General features: G+C 36.6%; 2 protein-coding genes across 2 annotated transcripts; one reads left to right on the forward strand and one right to left on the reverse strand.

Moving 5' to 3' along the window:
- Window positions 1-301: 301 nt before the first annotated feature.
- LOC137953097 (uncharacterized) lies at window positions 302-12,646 on the reverse strand. The gene is made up of 12 exons (XM_068800317.1): window positions 12,270-12,646; window positions 8,427-9,790; window positions 7,814-7,821; window positions 7,245-7,492; window positions 6,816-6,876; window positions 6,556-6,654; window positions 6,295-6,389; window positions 4,143-4,256; window positions 3,172-3,239; window positions 2,161-2,271; window positions 1,683-1,911; window positions 302-587 (listed from the first exon to the last, which is right to left on the reverse strand). Exons 2-12 carry the CDS (start codon window positions 9,719-9,721, stop codon window positions 477-479), a joined length of 2,439 nt encoding a protein of 812 aa, XP_068656418.1. The 5' UTR covers window positions 9,722-9,790; window positions 12,270-12,646; the 3' UTR covers window positions 302-476.
- A 2,453-nt stretch (window positions 12,647-15,099) lies between these two features.
- Window positions 15,100-18,253, forward strand: LOC137953727 (choline-phosphate cytidylyltransferase 2). Its single transcript, XM_068801215.1, has 8 exons — window positions 15,100-15,326; window positions 15,917-16,030; window positions 16,517-16,612; window positions 16,779-16,821; window positions 16,918-17,073; window positions 17,569-17,637; window positions 17,724-17,834; window positions 17,932-18,253. Exons 1-8 carry the CDS (start codon window positions 15,208-15,210, stop codon window positions 18,103-18,105), a joined length of 882 nt encoding a protein of 293 aa, XP_068657316.1. The 5' UTR covers window positions 15,100-15,207; the 3' UTR covers window positions 18,106-18,253.
- The last annotated feature ends 85 nt before the right edge of the window (window positions 18,254-18,338 follow it).

Here is an 18,338-nt window from a genome sequence, read left to right on the forward strand (position 1 = left end):
TGCTAGGACAGTCATTCAGATTCACAGGATAATATTCCATTCTAAGTTGCTGACTATATATTTTTTCGTTTTTTTTTTTTTTATAACGAGTTAGATTTTCAATGGCCTGAGTAAAAGAAGTCCCCTTTAGTAACACCACCTTCATCAATATTAAACATCACCACATCACATGGAACAAACCATAGGCAGTATTTGCAGCACTCCATGCATCCGAACGTCACAGCAACCTGCATTTATGCTTACCCTTTGAAATAGGCATAAAAGATGTCTCACAGAGATAATTGAGTGCAAAAACAACGAGTTGAAATAAAATAGAACACTAATGAAGTTTAACAACAGAAGATTACAAAGTCATACAACAATGCTTTTGGAGAAGTTTTAACTATAAGAAGACACATAGTTTAGATAGTCTGATACATACAGTTTACATATAAGGTACTAAGTAGTAGAACTCTAGCCTTCCGTTACATGTATTGCTAATTTGGAGACATAAAATGCACCCGTGCAAGTGGGTACTCTTTTCCTGAAATCCAGACTCCAGTTTGGGACCACTGAACATCTTCCCAGTCGAGACTATCCTCCAGCACCTAGCCAAACGAAGACAGCATTTTAAGTGAGAACAACAGGATTGATAGAAAAATTAAGCACATCCCAATCTGTTCAAACCACTCAATGCTAGGACCCAGAAGTTCGATCTGCAGTCAAAATGTCAGCTAGGAACCCTCATCAAATCAGTTCATCATCTTGATCGATCGATACTGGTTTTTTAATTAAAAAAAGCCAGCAAATGCAATAGATTACAACTATAAGAGTATCTTCCTAAAGAAACATCCCCACTGTATCGATATAGTAAGAATTTTTTTATAGTGGTTAACGTCAAAGATTGTAACCCCACATTAAGCTACAGATATAGCAATAAATTCCCTTGAATGATTCATTTCAGCATAAATAACATAAAAACAGCTGCTTTTCATTAAAAAAAAAAAAAAAAAAACACAACATAGTTGCAGCCCCAAACTAAACAACTATGTCCTTGAAATAATCAAGGAGATAACCTGAATGATTTCCCTGAAAATGTTACCTACACCTCGGTGATATTGGATCAATAGAACACCGCATATTTTACAATCAAATTAGACCTGTAACTTATGGGTCTCTCTATCAAAAGAATTACAAGTATGGCACATAATTGTTTGCTAATGATATCTGCTCAAACTCAAAAGAAGGAATAGCTTCAATTTACACTACATTTTAGGAACAGCAATCTGGGGAAGTTCTTGACGATTCTATAAAGTACTACCTTAACCTTTTTTTGTTATTTTTATTTTTATAGCAAGCCCTCAATAAAAAATCAGCATGGTGAATACTCTCACTATAATCTTTTTCAAGGTTCAAGCTTCTCACAAATGACCTTTGAAGTACAAACTTTCAAATCTCAGCAAATATTAATTAAATGAAATAAAAATGAAAACTAGTAAATTTTCTTATTTGTCAATTGGGTTTCTGATCAATGGCCATGTGAGGTCTTGGGTTCAAATCTCACCAGGGTAAGTGGCTCAACATTGAAAAAAGACAATAATGAAATTCCCAAAACTTCTTATCTTAGTTTTTTTCACATGTTAACGGGTATTCCTATCAATGTCAACATAAGAAGTTTGGTACAAGGGAAAAGACAGAAGTACCTCCAAGTGATCAAGAGGCAGAGGTATTCCAATAGACTTCATGATGTTCTGAGGTAGAGGTCTCTTACAACGAGACCAACGGAACACATCAATGATATTTTCACGGTCTGCATGGTTTCTATCGTGAGCACTGTGATTATGAGACTTTTCTGACTCCAATTCTGCTGCATGAGAAGTCCCCAGTGAACCATTGCTGACAGCCTTCTCTCCATTAAAACAAAGCTCATATCTACACAGAAAAGCATGCCAAATATATTACAAAATGGTGATAGAACATTAAAGAATACAGTGTTCCAGGATTTGGCATGCACTAACTATAAAGTAATTCAATCTTTGCTACCAATAGTAAAATTGCTAATAATTAAAAACTTTATAATAAAGATATCATTTGTCATCTACTTTAACAACAATGAAAAATCGGTGTTTTTTGCATGTTAATTTGATCTTTGTAGAATTTAATACAGACAGCAAAGAGTACCTGTTTCTGTGTGTTTCCAAATATAGGACTTCTCCCTTCTTCAAGCGTGCAGAAGTGAAGGAAGGTTTCTTGAGCCCCTTATCGGCCACTATACTTATGCTGTATTTTAACCTGAAGCAACTCACAGCATTACAATCAATAAATAAAACCTCTTCCAACAAATTAATAATAAAGAAGAAAACTCCTATAATCTTAGAAACAAAAAAACTAAATATAGTAAACTAAGAAAAATGGAAAGAAGAAGAAGAAGAAGAAGAAGAGAAACAAAATAAATGCATGACTACATGGCCATCAACACAGATAATAAGATACATAGTTACTAGACAAGGAGCACTTTTCTTTAACACTAAAATTAAATGTTAAGCTTGTCTAACAAACTATATCCTTCTTGAATTCACTATCACATTTAAGGTGATTTAGCTCAGACTTTAGTGATCAGATCATATCCAAAAGGCAATGGGGGTCTCAAAAGAACCATACTGTTGTCATTTTACTGCCTATCAGATACATTTTGATCCAAACACAAACAACCAGATCAATATGGTCAAAATTGTTAAGGGCATCAGGCGAACCTGTAAACCACATACAACAAGTTTACTATAGTCTAATTAGGAAATACCTTGTAGAAATCTCATTAGGAAACATCTTCAAGAATTTATATATTCGAGTAATCAGATACATGACTGAAAGATATCCTTCTCAGTCCAATCTCTCACTTTGACTTCAAACTCCCATCATTGTCAGTATTACCTTGCCTTATTTGCTTATCTATGTCTTGGTCAACATGGAAATCCAACTTTTATGACAAAATTCCACCCATCAACTCTCATTTCAGATAATCTACCAGTAACTCTTTCAGTAAATTCAGTGAAGAGTACTCTTTTGGAAGTCTTCGCAGGTAGTTAAAGACCTTAAACCGACAACAAAAATAAATTATACAAGCACAAGTCTGTGCCAGGCCTAAATGAGATGGCAAAAGTTCAATGAAAAGAAAAAAAAAAGAGGGTATACCATGGCTCATTGCAGAGGTTGTATTGTACTGTAACTTCACGTACAAAACGTTGCTGCCTCAGAGCATTCTACAACATGACAACCAAGTTAAAGTAAGCTTGGCAGAGATAAATGATGCCAACTAACACAAACACCTCTAGAAAATAGCATATTTTCACTGAATCCCTAAAAATTCACAAAATCATACTCGTACATTGTCATCCAGTATACCAAAATCAGGTCGCAAAAAGCAGAAAAACTCCTAAAAGAGTAGCTTTATCTGATCCATATATATATGAGCTGATGGTAAATTTCTCTTTGAAGTAAGCTTGGCAGAGATAAATGATGCCCACTAACACAAACACCTCTAGAAAATAGCATATTTTCACAGAATCCCTAAAAATTCACAAAATCATACTTGTACATTGTCATCACAAAAAGCAGAAAAAACTCCTAAAAGATTAGCTTTATCTGATCCATATATATACGAGCTGATGGTAAATTTCTCTTTAAAGTAAGCTTGGCAGAGATAAATGATGCCAACTAACACAAATACCTCTAGAAAATAGCATATCTGAATCCCTAAAAATTCACAAAATCACACTTGTACATTGTCATCCAGTATAGCTAAATAAGGCCACAAAAAGCAGAAAAAAACTCCTAAAAGGGTAGCTTTATCTGATCCATATATATATGAACTGATAGTAAATTTCTCTTTTTAGCATGGGGACAAATGAATGTACTTCACATTAGAAAAGCAGTTCAGATCTCAACTATAGCCCGCTAGATATCTGATAAAAAATACATAATAGCTTCAAAAATAACTGGAAATCTGGTCATAGTTTTCAAGAGTTTTCAGGGATATGTGAATAAACAGCTATTTTCCAGGAAGGAACATCTATCTTCTTAGTGTGTAGGGGTAAATAACCCTAATAACAATTAAATGCTAAATGAACATGCTGTAGTCTGCCTATTTGACAACATAACAATACCGAAGCTGCAGCTCTGGTGGTCATGGTGCGCTCAACAGCCACTGGAGCAATGGTGGGTTCCACTGCTGAAGTATGTGTAAGACATGGCTCCAAATCAATGGTCCCTCCTCCTTTCTGCAAAGCAATAACATGCAAGGCAAAGAAAATGTTAGATTAGCAGCAAGAATAGAAAATCTGCGACTACAAAAAATGAAATATAATGTAAGCTTCTAAACAAATAAAAGTAAGTTCTACAGAGGCTGAAGAGTTTGCTCCTCTAGATGGTTTTACGTTCTTCCGTGCTCGCCTGAAGGGACATCCCTGTGTGCTCGAAGATTCAGGTTTTCTCTTGGGTGAGGGAGATTTATCCGACATCATTAACTGGAAGACTGTCCCGCTCACCTTCGTGAAGACTATTCAACACCTTAAAGAAAAGCCAGCTAGCTACTTGAGTTTTTCATACTCTACAGCCAGTAGTAACTGACTCGGCCAAATTTATATTGAACGAGCCTAAGAACAATGGACAACCCAAAACAGAAAGTTCCACGCAAGGAAAGATTTCCGGACAAAGCGTGCGATTCTTCGGGCCAAAAATCTCTCTTTAATGCGCAGATATTAAGTCATGGGATACTGTCAAGACCATGCGGACCCAAACTTCCTTATTTACTAAAGTAGATTACCATTGCATATCTTTTTCATATAAAGTTGAGATATTTTATTAAGACAATGGCGCATAGTAGAGGGGATTATAGAAGGCTACACAGAGCACAGACCAAGGAGCTAAAGCAACAAATACAGCAGAAGATAACAAAGGTAATAACAAACTGCACAATCAACTAAAATGAAAAACCTAATAACTATGAAGGAATAGAACCTCTGACAATCAGGTGCTGTTGCCACCTCACAAGAGAATCAGTCAAATAATTGACTTCTCTAATAACGCAGGCCCATGAGATCAAGTTATGGGCCAAGACATCCAAAACCTCAACAAAACACTGATGAAGGCACCACATTGTTGGGAGACGTGTCCCATGACCCAACTAATGATGAACACAACGCTGTCTGCCACCAAAGGCTACAGAATTTAAGTCCATGCAGGAGAGTTCTTAACTGAGGGTGAATACAAATAAAATAAAGCAGGAACAACAGACAGCTCCTCCTGCACTATCCACAATGGTGTCTCCTCCACTAGCAGGCCCTTAGCTTTGGTAGAAATTTAGCTGAACCTATCTATTAAATGATGGGATCTACTCATGAGCCAAGTCTACCCTCACCCCTCACCCCTCACCCCTCACCACTCACATGTGAAGAAACACAAATGGCCCTCAAATTGTCCCTTAAAAGAGCTACAGAGGGCTGATGAAACTTAAGAAATTTACTTGCACAAACAATAACATGGCCTTCACAATGATATCACTTTGGAGCAGGATCTATGCTCAAATATTGTGTTGCTTCTCTTCCCAAATGCTTTAAATGGCTGCCAATGGACCATTGCCAGAATACTCCCGTTGAAATGAATACTGCCAGATTGATCAAATGAACAAACAGCTCATGGGAGGACGGTTAGGAGGCAGCAATAATACCCAAATTTTCTAAGCATCAACCCCAAATACAGCTATCAAAACTAAAAGGGAAATGAATGAAAAAAAAGAACCATGGTTTTATCAGTCTCCACAAAGTTTGTAATGGTGGTTACCAAGATACATCCCCTCTATTTAAATAGAACAAGTTTAGGAGACAAATAGGATTTCAGAACCCAAGCAATCTCCCTTTTTAAAATCCAAACAACAAATATCAGAATCAATATTTTTGTTGTCATTTGCTACATTGGTTGTTGCCCAGAAGTAAATGGAAACTTTTTTTTTTAAATGATAAGTAGACTTAAGGCAATGTTGTTCATAAATCGCAACTTTATTCCTAAAAGGTGGCCATAAATGAATATAAAATCAGCTATGACCCTGGAAAGAAAGTGTGGGTCATTTGGAGTTCACTTCTCTCTCTCGGCAAGTTCCCCTGGTCCTGGAACTTAGCATGGCCTAGTTGAACTAGCAGTAGTTTAACCACTGATTAGAATGACAGACAAGATATATAAGATTTCAATAGATGCACCGGACAATGATGAGTAAAGAAAACAATGCCATGAAATTTTATAATGTATGCAAATAAGAATCACCTTCATAATGCAACAGCACTCAACACGATAGCTACAACCAATTGCAGCACCCCAAGCACGAGAACGAACATTGTTTCTCAATGTAGAAGTGTAGCCTACACAGAACGTTATTTCATCATCTCTACTTGGAAGTTTTCACATTACAAAAGGGAAAAATCATAAAAAACCAGGCAACCTCTTTCAAAGAAAACTGATTATTCATATATTTCAAGTTATGCAAATCAAATTGAGAATCTCATGAAGAAATTTGTTTAAACTCACTATCTTGAGGGGGTAGAACACGGATGGTTGCACGCAACTCTTGAATGGCAGATGGAGGGGGGGAAGCAGTGGGTCGACAGTAACCAGTGTGCATTAGAACTGACAAACAAATCCCAACAGCAAAAGCAACTAATCAGTTCCACAGCAAAGGCCATACCTTCTCTTCTTTTTATCGAAGATGATGAAAAAGAGATATCGTTAAGAGAATAAAGCCAACAGTCTAACCAGATGTTGATAAATTCTATAAAGAACTTAAATACCTGCAACAAGATCTGAATCATCTGTATATATATCAGTTCCCCATAACTGGCCACCACGGACCTGCATAATGCATGCAATATTATAAGTAGATAAAATCTAGAAAAAAAAAAGGACCATTAGAGTTTTCCACTCAAGAAAATGACATTACAACTACATGAATGGTTCTGATTTCACATTCATATAAATAGGACTACAGTTATTCTAACAACAATGAAAGAAAAAAAAATCATTAAGAGAGAGCAACCAGAGGAGAAAAAGTTCAGAAGATAACGAGAAAAGGAAGCAAGAATTTGTACATCATTTTACATCTACCATAGTAAGTGTATAATCTTCATGCAACTAATGATATACGCATCATAAAGCTCTAGAGAGTCATTGATATATAATATTGTGAGAGCTATACATAAATCATGCTCTTAAACATTTACTTGGCGATTTGTTGCAGTAACATATTCAGAGGGAATCCGTATTTCCAGAGTAGGACCACTCTGAGAAGTTGGAGCATTCTGTGAGTTTTGGCCATTTTGAGAACTTTGAGCATTCTGAGAACTTTGTCCATTTTGAGAGTTTTCTTCATTCCTAGTTGCTTGAGATGCTTCAAATTCCTTCCACAATTTTGTCAATTCTTGCATGCATTCACCTGGTTTATAAATGACAGCAGTAGCCTCTTGTTTGCCTGCAAACAACATACATAAAAATACACAATAGAGACCAATCAATAGCACTAAGAACTGTGTCAAGAGTTCCTGATATTTCTGACGGGAACATTTTAATTAGTGGGGTTCAAAATTTTCAAGAAAATCCAGAGGACCAAAGAATGGTCCACGTGAATAGGTAAAACCAAGTTAAACCAAAAGCATTAGGCTAGTATGAATAGCTGTAAGCCTGTAAAGCAAAGTTGATGAGGGCAAGTTTTGGAATGGTAAGGAAACTTGACAGCAATAAAATCTTTTAGATGAATCTAACTTCTAATGAATAGGGAGAATGTCTGGCTAACCTTGAGAACTGCAAAAAAAACAAAAGAAAAAAAGTCAGAGAGAAATAATCAAAATAATTTAAAAATATAGAAAAACATCCACAGCATAAGTAAGCAAAAAATATATTCAAAGCAACAGAGAATATCATAGTCAATTTCAGAGACCATCATCAAACGAGAACTCTCTGACCTACACTAAAGTTGAGCAAATGGATCAAAAGCCTGTGCTGACTCACTCTATTAACCTACTCCTGCATCCTATAGACACGTCATCCTCCATCCAAGTAGGCCACACATATGGATCATTAATCCAAATTCTCACCATTGAAATGATCCTAGACACCTGATAAATACCAGATGAAAGCAGCATTTGTTCACCTACTGATTTTATAAAATTGGATAAATGGCAAGAAGGGGTGTGATGTGACAACAGTAACCCCCCAGACCGATAAAACAACAAACTACCCCCACTGTGAAACGATTCATGACATATTACAAATCAGAAACAAGATAAGCTTCACAGAGGTGCTTGTGTATGACTGAAACAGCATACACAATAACCTTCCAAAAGTAAGAGAGAGAGAGAGAGGGAGAGCATAAAAATGGTGTACACAGAAAAATATGTCCAACACACCCTTCATTTTCCTTCGAACGAGATCGGAAACGAGCATCCCGATTGGTTGATTGTGGAGTACCCCTTGGTCGAAGCATCCTCTTACGCTGCTGAATACCAGACCCAAAAACTTCTCTTTCCCTCTCCGTAGTTCCATCCCCTGCTTCATTGCTTCCATCATCTACTTCCTTCTCAAAACATTTCGCACGCTTTTCAGGTCGATCATTCTCTGCATCCCCATCCTTTTCTCTTTTTCTGTCTTTCAATTCCTTATCACACTCCTTAGATCTTTTCTGCTCTAAGCTTTCTTGCTCAACCAGTTTGAGGGATCCATCTGCCACTTCCTTCTCATTATGCAAAGACTCTTTGTCACTGGCATTCAATGGTTCTCTTCTTATATGATCCTTGTCCCTCTCCTTTGACCGATCCTTTCTCTCCCTCTCCCACTTCTCTGCTTCTCTGTCTTCCCTTGTTAACTCCCTTCGTTCAGTATTTGCCCCACCTATTGGCCTTCGGTCATTTCGGTCCTTATCCCTCTCTCCCCAATCTCGGTGTTTCTCGTCCTTCCTTTTTCTCTCCTTTTCTTTTAATTTCTCTTCACCTTTCAGATCAAACTTATTCTCTCCCATAGCCTCATGTGCATCTAAGTACTCCTTCTCTTCATTTGGCAGAGCCTCCTTTTCTTTTCCACTTTCATCATGCAAATTACCCCGTCCCATTCGCCATGTATCAAAAGCATCAGAGGATGATTCAGAATATCTTTTTCCTCTGTGGTGTTGTTCTTTGGGTTCTTTCCAATTGAAGTGAGAACTTCCTGATGGAAAACTGTCCTTTTCATTCTTCCCTTCAACCTTAAAATCTCCATGGGAATCTCTATCAGGTTTAATTTCTTTATCCTCCCTTACTTCTTTATCACCCTTAGCACCTTGAGCATCACTTCTTATATCGTTGTGCAAATCCCTGATCTCCCCCTTTGTTTCTCTGCTTTCAATCTTAGAGTCCTTATTTTCCTTTGGATCTCTAGATTCAGCTCTTACGTCTGAACCAATTTGATGATCCGAAGATGGATCAACTGATGAAGGAATTCGATACATTGAAGGTAAAGGGGATCTTTTTTCAGCATCACGAGGTTCAGTCCTTGGGAATTTTGCTAATCGTCCATCATGAGAAGGATCAAAACTCTGGTGGTAGTCATTAGAACTTGACTGAACCAATTTTCCAGACAGACTGGGAAACATGGATGTCTCGTCATGAGGTCTCTTCGCACTCGGTGCATGGTTTCCATCTTCATGCAATCTTTTCGGAGTAGCACTCATAATGCTCGTGAAAGTCTGATTGATTTGCTCCACAGAAGAAAATGAGTTTTACACCCCTTTGTGATATCCCTACAAAAACAAAGTTATTTACCCAGTATTAGTAATCATGATACACTTCTCCAAAGAATATTGAAAATCTCAACCAAGGCATGCAAAGACATGCTCAGGCAATCCCTACAACTACTAATGGAAACGTCTCAAGAGGAGAGATGTCCAAGGGAGAATTAACCAAGCCTGGTGGCAAACTTTAATTGTCAGTTTCACACTAGTTAAACATGCCAAATAGAGATACATTATAGCCCTGGACTTTTTTGCCGTCACGGACAGAGTGAATTTCTCAAAATAAAAGAAGCAGATATGTGTTTGATTACTAAACTAGAAAGTGAGTTAATTACATTAAAAATATTAAGCAGTCATTAATAAAGATATGTGGACAGGGGCTTAGGTACAATGATCACATTGCGAAGAAGGGGGTTTCTGCTATGAGGTTTTACATACAAATCTCACCAAGATTTGAGGTGCACGTGGATGACCCAACAGTTGGTAGGGTCTCCCCATGTGATTCTAAAAAAGGCTTTCGACTTTAAAAAAGAAGAGAATGAAAGAGAGAGAGAGAGAGAGAGAGAGAGAGAGAGAATCAGTAAAACCATTGAAAAATAGTAGGTATTGTCAATCAAAAATTGAAAAAAGAAACAATTTTCAACCAAACAGGAAACTGGAGAAAGCTATAAGAGCCTGAGAAAGCTGTATTGATGAAAGAAGGCCTCCGACTCAAAAGAAAAAGAGTCAGTAAAACCACTGAAAATAGTAATATTTTCATCTACATAGCAGAAAAAAGAGATATTAATGTCCTTAATAAACGGCTCCAAATCAGGCAAAAGAGTCTTGCCAAAAGCTTGTAAAAACAGAATTGATACTACATGAAGAAGGAAAAAATTGCATGAAGATTGATACTTCATAAACGCTTTGTGAAGCATAAGTAATTATTGATAGGTCATTTTGTACAAGCAAGTTTTTTTTCAAAAATCTATATTGCTCTCACGTACCCATTGAATGATGAGTAATAAAATGGTGTTTAGCCTAGCTATTTATTTACAACTTTATTACCTGACATATGCGCTCTAAATATTATCACAGTCCACAGGATGCTCTATGCTCAGTAATAATGATAATGGCAACCATAAAAACTATATAATGATTATTAGTAGTTTTACTACTACGATAATTACTACTGTATTATTACTATAACAAAAAGGATAACTTCCATTGTCATTAATTGTTATAGTTGTTATCATTTGTTACTATTCCTACAGTTTACGCTGACATCATGCGCAGTTATTTTAAAGTAAAATGCCCTATCATAAAAAGCTAAAAAATAGAAATCTAAAGTATTACACACCATTTACAACTTGTAGAATGAAGTATAAAACTGAATGCTTGCTAAGAGTTAAATCAGAGACCTGACAACCAATTTTGGCCGACCTAAATAAATTTTAACTTGAGATGAACTTCTCTAAAAATATATGTTTTCTTCATTATAAAAAGGTAGTACTGCTAAACTTATTGATTATACAAAACCATATGAAAGCATTTGGATGGCCCAGATAAAGCAGCTTACTGCTTGTTAGACTTCAACATATGGGGAGATCCCCCCGTAGAGGTTATGAATAAATTAGGTTTAACTGTTTATCTAGATTCCAATGAAGCTGCAACATGACCTACCCAAATGAGATGAATGCTAAAATCAAGCTTTTCGCTGAGCTGCAAGCAGTACATGGGTGGTTATCCACAAAAAGGAAAAAAGAGCAGACATGTCAAGCACAACATATTCAGATAGGCTTTCTCAAAAATGCATAAATAAAAATCAGACAGGCTTACACAGTTAAACTCTTTTCTGATTGCAAATTGTCTGAACGAAAACAGAAAAGTAAATGCTTCACAGTTTAATGTCATCAACTAAACACCCATTTGCGCACAACTGCTAAAAATCCTCTATACATCATAAATTGTCACAGAAAAAAAAAAAAAAGTCATACCTCAGCCTCGTTCTGCGTAGGTAAGGCAAAAAATAAAGAAACTGCCACGCATATTTACTGGCTAGCTTATCATTTCTGTCTTTCAAATGCTCTTGTTCAATAACAACCAGTAAATATATACATAATCTACCCACGTAAGATTGCAAATGCTTAACTTTTAGATTTCACGTCGGCTTTACCACTTTATACAGAAAACAGAATAGACGAACCGTTCCCAACAATCATTACGAAAATATCAACAATGATTCAACCAAATTACATACAAATGCACGTGGATTTCAAGAAAAAAGTAGAATGAGAACAAATTACAATATTTGTTGACAAATTGCATAAATGAGAGAAACTAGAAGACATTAAAGATTTCAAAAAGATTAAAACTTTCATTCGTCAAGTGAATCAACCAAGGCATTGGGACAAGATTTCCCGATCGGTGTTCCCAGGTGAATTTCGATATGAGAAAAAGTACCACTCGCAAGAAAGAGTGAGAAAGAATCAGCACGAGTTTCCCTTACCCCGTTGTTCTTCTTAGAATCTCCGCATGCTTTGCTACTACCAATTTTGTAACTTTTTCGGCTTTCTGCAGCTGAAATCAAAGGAAGACTGATATATAAAGAACTCTGAGGCGGTTGTAAAATAGGGTTGCTTAAAGAACTTGCCAAAACTGCAACCTGTGTCTAATTTTCTTTCCCACTTTACCCTCGTAACTGCAATCTGGAAAATTTGGTAAGCAAGAAGACGATGAGAATTTTGTCTTGGGAATTGAGACTTTAGGGGAAAATTAACTCGGAGATGTCGAGGCGCGCGCATCAGCAGCAGCTCGTCCGTAGAGTTGAAAGCAGCATGATGTCTCGCATTCGAGCTGTTCTTTCTTTCTTCACATCCTCTCTTAACGCTTTTGTTCTGATTGAAGACGAGAAATACCAAAACCAGAGGCTTTAAACAGGCGGTTTTCTTCTCGGATCGTCAGGGATCCGCATACGGTCAGTTTATAGGACCGTATACTCGTTTATTGAACTGCGACAATATATTTATTTTTTAATTATTTTGTGAGTAATTAGTACTCATTCACAAACACACACATATATAATATATTTAAATGATTTTTTATTTATTTTCTTCACCCAAGATAAAAATATATATAATAGTAAAATAGGTATGGTCTAAAAACCAACTTAAATTTTATAATTTTATAAATTAGTCCCATAATTTTTACTCTTTATTATATGATTTTACTTGAAAAATCATATGATTTTCCTAGTAAGAATTTTCGGGTAAAAAAATATATTCAAGAAACATAAGTCATTGATGGTCCCTAGAAAAAGGTACTAACATGATATGTAAGAATTCCAAATTCAAAACATGCTAAAACCTAATTTGCCCTGATGGAAAATTATTTCCTTAGAAGAAAAATTTCCAATGTAGAATGATTGAGTTAAGGTTGATGACACCCTTATCACAGCTATAGTTTTGAAAAACATGTTCAGAGGTATTTGACATTGTGAAAAATCTAAATGCTATTAATTGATAATTAATATGTGAATAAAAAATTATAATATAATAAATAATTAGCCCACTGTTGGCTCTTAGAAGAAACATGTAATGTTATCAAACTTGCCCCAATCGAAGGTCTAAGGTGGTGATATAAATAAAGGGGGGGTTACTCAACAAACTGGAAATTTAATCTTCATCTCATGCATTTATATGATCTTCATCTTCGAAATAATTTCCAGTGTTAGTGCCCCCAAATGAGGAAAACACATAAACTAAGATAATTTATAACTTGTAAAGTATACTTAATTAAAATATAATACTTAAACATCAAATTAGGTAAAATAAACATTATTACTACACGAATAACTAATTTAATGTATAACTAAAATATATTAATGTACTAATTAATTTAATTATATATTATATTAGTTAAATATTACTGTTTATTATACATTAATACTGTAATTACGTGAGTCAATTAACTGGGCACATGATTAATCATAAAAAATAACGTTAAAAATAACATAAATGAATATAATACATTTAAGTTATTAATTTATTGATAATATATGGTGTTCTTTAACATAACAAAGTTATGATTAAACAGGAAAAATCTATCAAATACTAACTTTAACACACTATATATTTTTACATATTATTAATTAAAATTAATTTTCTATTAAATATAAAACCATTATTTTTATTAATTATAAAAACGAGATAATTAAACCAAGTGTTTGAGTTAACAATAATTTAATTACCACTATTAAATCACTAATACAATAGAGTAAATGGGAAAATCGAAATCAAAATGGGAAAATCGAAATTGAAATGGGGAAATCAAACAAAATCGAAAGGTATTTTGGGGGAAAGGAGAATAGCGAGAGAGAGAAGGGAGTGGGAGGCTGAAAGGGAGAAGAGAGGGAGAAGAGAGAGAAAAAAGGGAGGTCGAGAGGGATAAGAGAGAGGGAGAAGTGAAAGAGAGAAACGGAGAGCGAGTTTGAGAGAAGAGAGGAAGGCACGGAGACAAGAGAGGGGGTGCGAGAGAGAGGACGAGTCTGAGAGAAGACCGAGAGATGGAGGCCGGAAACGAGAGGGAGCAGAGAAGGAGGCCAGAGAGGAGAGTCTAAGAGAAGAGAGGGAGCAGAGACGTCGGGGGTGTAGGGAGACGAGAGAGGGGGTGCGGGAGAGAGGGAGGGAAAAATGAAAATGAGGACGCGCGAGAGAGGGGGGTGCGAGGAGAGAGAGGGGAAAAAATGTCGTGGGTTCGAACCCCGCGCGTCCTTCATCTGGATGAATGCCAAAAAGGGTCGGAAACCACTTGAATTTTTTTATAACGTGGAGATGAAGGACTGCTTCATCCCCAACATCAAGATAAAATATCATTTGCGCTCTACTAACGACTTCAATTGATGAAGGGCATAATGCAATTGATCTTCATCTCGGACTTCAAGTTGACTAACCCCCTAAAAAGAGGAGAGGAACCTCTACCCTCATCGTTGTTCAATGTCGGTTTTACTAGACCAGAAGAGAGGGTAAGGGATCCTTTCATCAGTGCAATTGAAGGGCACTTATTATTTATTTATTATGCATTTTAAAATTTGGGAATGCTTAGAGTTAAAAAGACAAATCACAATAGTCTAAATTAAATTACATGAAAATACCTCACATTAGCAAGATGGGTTTACTGTGCCTAATGTGCACTCTCATGTGACCATGTTCACATGTGGTCCTCGACCGGTCAAAATATTCTAAAACTCGTCTCACCCTCAAGGGTCTCACGGTACATTCGCGGTTCATAAACCAATGCAGAGCCTCTGGAATCTCGCCATCATATGGACGCGTGAAAGCCGTCCAAAGGAGGAGAGAGGTCTGACTGGTGAAAAAAACCGACTTTCTTTTCTTCGTGGGGGGGAAGGGTGAATTGCAGGTGAGGCGCTGCGTGAGGGAGAATTGTCCATGGAGAACAAGATTCTCGAGGGCGAGGGCAATTCGGCTCCCGTCCGCGTGTACGCCGATGGAATATACGATCTCTTCCATTTCGGTCATGCGCGATCTCTCGAGCAGGCCAAAAAGCTGTATGGTCTTTTTTCCTTCTCTTAATTTTGTTACGATTTTTTTGTTTTGGATTTGCAGAAGTGGGTATTTGTTCCTCTCAAAAAAGAAGTGGGTATTTGTTGGTTCCTTTTATTTTTCAAGGGATTCTTTTCCTTTTGTTGGTAATCGTTGCAGCTCGAGACTTCGGTTTGATGCATGGTGTGAGGTTGCAGTCCTTGTTAGGAGTTTTGCAGTTTTTTTTTTTTTTTTTGTTTGTCTTCATTTACAGATTTCTGGAGTTCCGGTTTCAGTACTTTCCATGGATCGGAGTCCATTTTATCTTTTTTATTACTATCATTTTTTTTTGTATTAATACTTTTCAGTATCCTTTTTTTTTTTTACTTTTAGATAGGTGAGAATGGTTGTCTGTTAGCTTCTTGATCTCTAAGTATTTCCTGGTTTCCGTGTCTTGGTTTTGTGATTGCCACTTATCGTGGACTTTTTTCTTTCTGTTTGTGCTCCTATTTTGTGCTCTTGGCAACTACTCGGAGATCGATGTGCCTATGTTTGTCAGATGCCCTTTTCAGCACTCTGTTAAGCTAATACTGCAATTATGCTTGACGCGTTTTAGGTTCCCAAATACGTATCTTCTTGTTGGTTGCTGCAATGATGAAGTCACCCACATGTATAAAGGGAAGACTGTCATGACCGAGTCTGAACGCTATGAATCTCTTCGACACTGCAAGTATTGTACTACACCTTGATCTTTTTCTTTTTATTTTTAAGACTTTTGAGTGATTATATTTCCATTTTGAAAGTGATGAGTAAGTTTTGGATTATGCATAGAAAATCTTACATTTTCTAATTTCCTTGTTTCCTTGTTTGAGGCTTATCTGCTAATACTGTTCAGGGAGTTGGTTCCCCATGACTCATGTATGGGACAGCGTGCAGCATATTTGTTTTTTCAAATGAACGACGTACTGTTTGATGTGGATTCTGTCCCTTCTGACCATCTGTTCGTTTTATTATTTTTTTTTCTGTTGTTTTCTGTTTTGGTATATGTTTTGGCCAAAATTGGGATATATTGCAGGGATGGTATAGTTGAGGTTTTCTGTGTATCTGATAATTGGGATACACTGTAGAGAAAGTTATAGTTGATGTTTTTGGTATGTCATGTTTGATGACTGTCTGAATATCTTTGCTTCTAAACATGCTTATCTTTTTGTTCCAGGTGGGTTGATGAAGTCATTCCTGATGCCCCATGGGTTCTTACTCAGGAATTTATTGACAAGCACGAGATTGACTATGTTGCTCACGACTCTCTTCCGTAAGGTCAATTATCCCGAATACAACTATTGAAATATGTATTTATAGCAGATCCTTGCTCATTAATTAGCACCTTGTGACCTGGATTCTGCTTCTGGAAACTCATTTTTGCTGTTCTCTCATCTGATGAGAACCTGAATATTCTTGTCTCTGTTTAATGTTCATAGGTATGCTGATGCAAGTGGCGCAGGCAAGGATGTCTACGAATTTGTAAGTTCCACTAATTGGTTTGGTTGGTTCCACAGCATGCGGAGTTGCTTGTTTCCTTTTATTTTGCATACCCATCATGAAAGAATTTTACTGCAGGTTAAGTCCATTGGGAAGTTTAAGGAAACTAAGCGCACAGATGGAATATCAACATCAGATATTATTATGCGAATCCTTAAAGATTATAACCAGTATGTGATCCGTAACTTGGATCGAGGATATACTCGCAAGGAACTTGGTGTCAGCTATGTGAAGGTACTATAAATGATCATAAACTGAAACTTTTTTACTGTAGTTGCTTTATATATGATGAATTTAACTGGAATTTTATTTGAGTATTGGTATTACATACCTGAGATGATTTGTTCTCTGTCATTTTCTGCATATATGTTGTCTACCCAGCAACAAAGATCTACAGTTTTAGAGATCCTTGACTGGGAGATGGCTGTGGTCATCTGGTGAATGACTTGATCTGTTACGAGACCAGATACTAAGTTAATTAAGTCCAGTTGGTAAATTTTCTCATTTGTTGATATTACAGGCTCCTACATCCATGAGTTTGTGGGTCTCATTTGCCCTTAGTGTCTGGCTTTGGGAGCTTCAGTGAACATTCTTTGTTAGGATAGTGCCAATTCTGCATCATTTTTTTTTTCTTTTGCTTTGAAAAACTCGACTGGTTTTGTTTATGTTGTACATGACAACCTATTGTCCAGAGCTGATTCTTTGTCGTCTGTGTTTTCTTGTTGTCAGGAGAAGAAGTTGAGAGTGAACATGGGTTTGAAGAAACTGCGTGACAAGGTGAAGGAACAACAAGAGAAGGTATGGAGGGTGAAGCTGTTTACAGATTCATGGAAAACCCAAATATATAATTGTCATGTTAAACATGCTGTGTGGGCTCATTTCAGTTACAAACTGTGGCCAAAACTGCTGGCATGCTTCGTGATGATTGGGTGGAGAATGCTGATCGCTGGGTTGCTGGTTTCCTCGAGAAGTTTGAAGAGGGTTGCCATTTAATGGTAACTTCATCACTTTAGGAGTCTCTTCATTTTTGTTTATTTTTTCTGATAAGCATGCTGAAGTAACCTTTTTTTCTGATATGCTTTTTTGCTTCAGGGAACTGCCATTAGGGACAGAATTCAGGAGCGCTTGAGGAAGCAGAACTCGAAAGGTCTCATCGGTTTCTTTGAGGAAGACTCAGAAGAAGAAGAATTTGATTATGAGGAGGAGGAAGAAGAAGAGGAAGAAGAGGAAGAAGAGTGCTATGGTGCTTGTGAAGTCAAGAAGTAGAACCTTTTGTGAGCCTTGCTTCGGGTGTTGTTTCTCCATGTAATATGTGAGTCTTCAGCTACGAGTGAGCGAATGGTCTCTTTAAGTAAAACACTTTAGTGACAAAACTGAGAAAATAGTAAAAGATATGATGATTTGTTTGTTTGAAGTTCTTTGCTTTGGTAGCATGATAGTAATTTCTTAAAAGTCTTAAGTTGGATTCTTTGCAGTTAATTGTACCAGTCTGAAGTAAG

The sequence above is a fragment of the Aristolochia californica genome, unplaced genomic scaffold (assembly GCF_029961685.1).
Source record: "Aristolochia californica isolate CCGP_79_NKW_82.1479 unplaced genomic scaffold, dmAriCali1.0.hap1 SCAF_16, whole genome shotgun sequence".
Lineage (NCBI taxonomy): Eukaryota > Viridiplantae > Streptophyta > Magnoliopsida > Piperales > Aristolochiaceae > Aristolochia > Aristolochia californica.

Excerpts from the sequence above, each read along its gene's own strand:
- LOC137953727 (XM_068801215.1), top strand. The coding sequence starts at position 15,208 with ATGGAGAACAAGATTCTCGAGGGCGAGGGCAATTCGGCTCCCGTCCGC. Across the intron at positions 15,327-15,916 it reads CTCGAGCAGGCCAAAAAGCT|GTTCCCAAATACGTATCTTC; the intron begins GTATGGTCTTTT and ends GACGCGTTTTAG. Across the intron at positions 16,031-16,516 it reads GAATCTCTTCGACACTGCAA|GTGGGTTGATGAAGTCATTC; the intron begins GTATTGTACTAC and ends TTTTTGTTCCAG.
- LOC137953097 (XM_068800317.1), bottom strand. The coding sequence starts at position 9,721 with ATGAGTGCTACTCCGAAAAGATTGCATGAAGATGGAAACCATGCACCG. Across the intron at positions 6,877-7,244 it reads TTACTGCAACAAATCGCCAA|GTCCGTGGTGGCCAGTTATG; the intron begins GTAAATGTTTAA and ends TGCATTATGCAG. Across the intron at positions 2,272-3,171 it reads AACCTCTGCAATGAGCCATG|GTTAAAATACAGCATAAGTA; the intron begins GTATACCCTCTT and ends GAGTTGCTTCAG.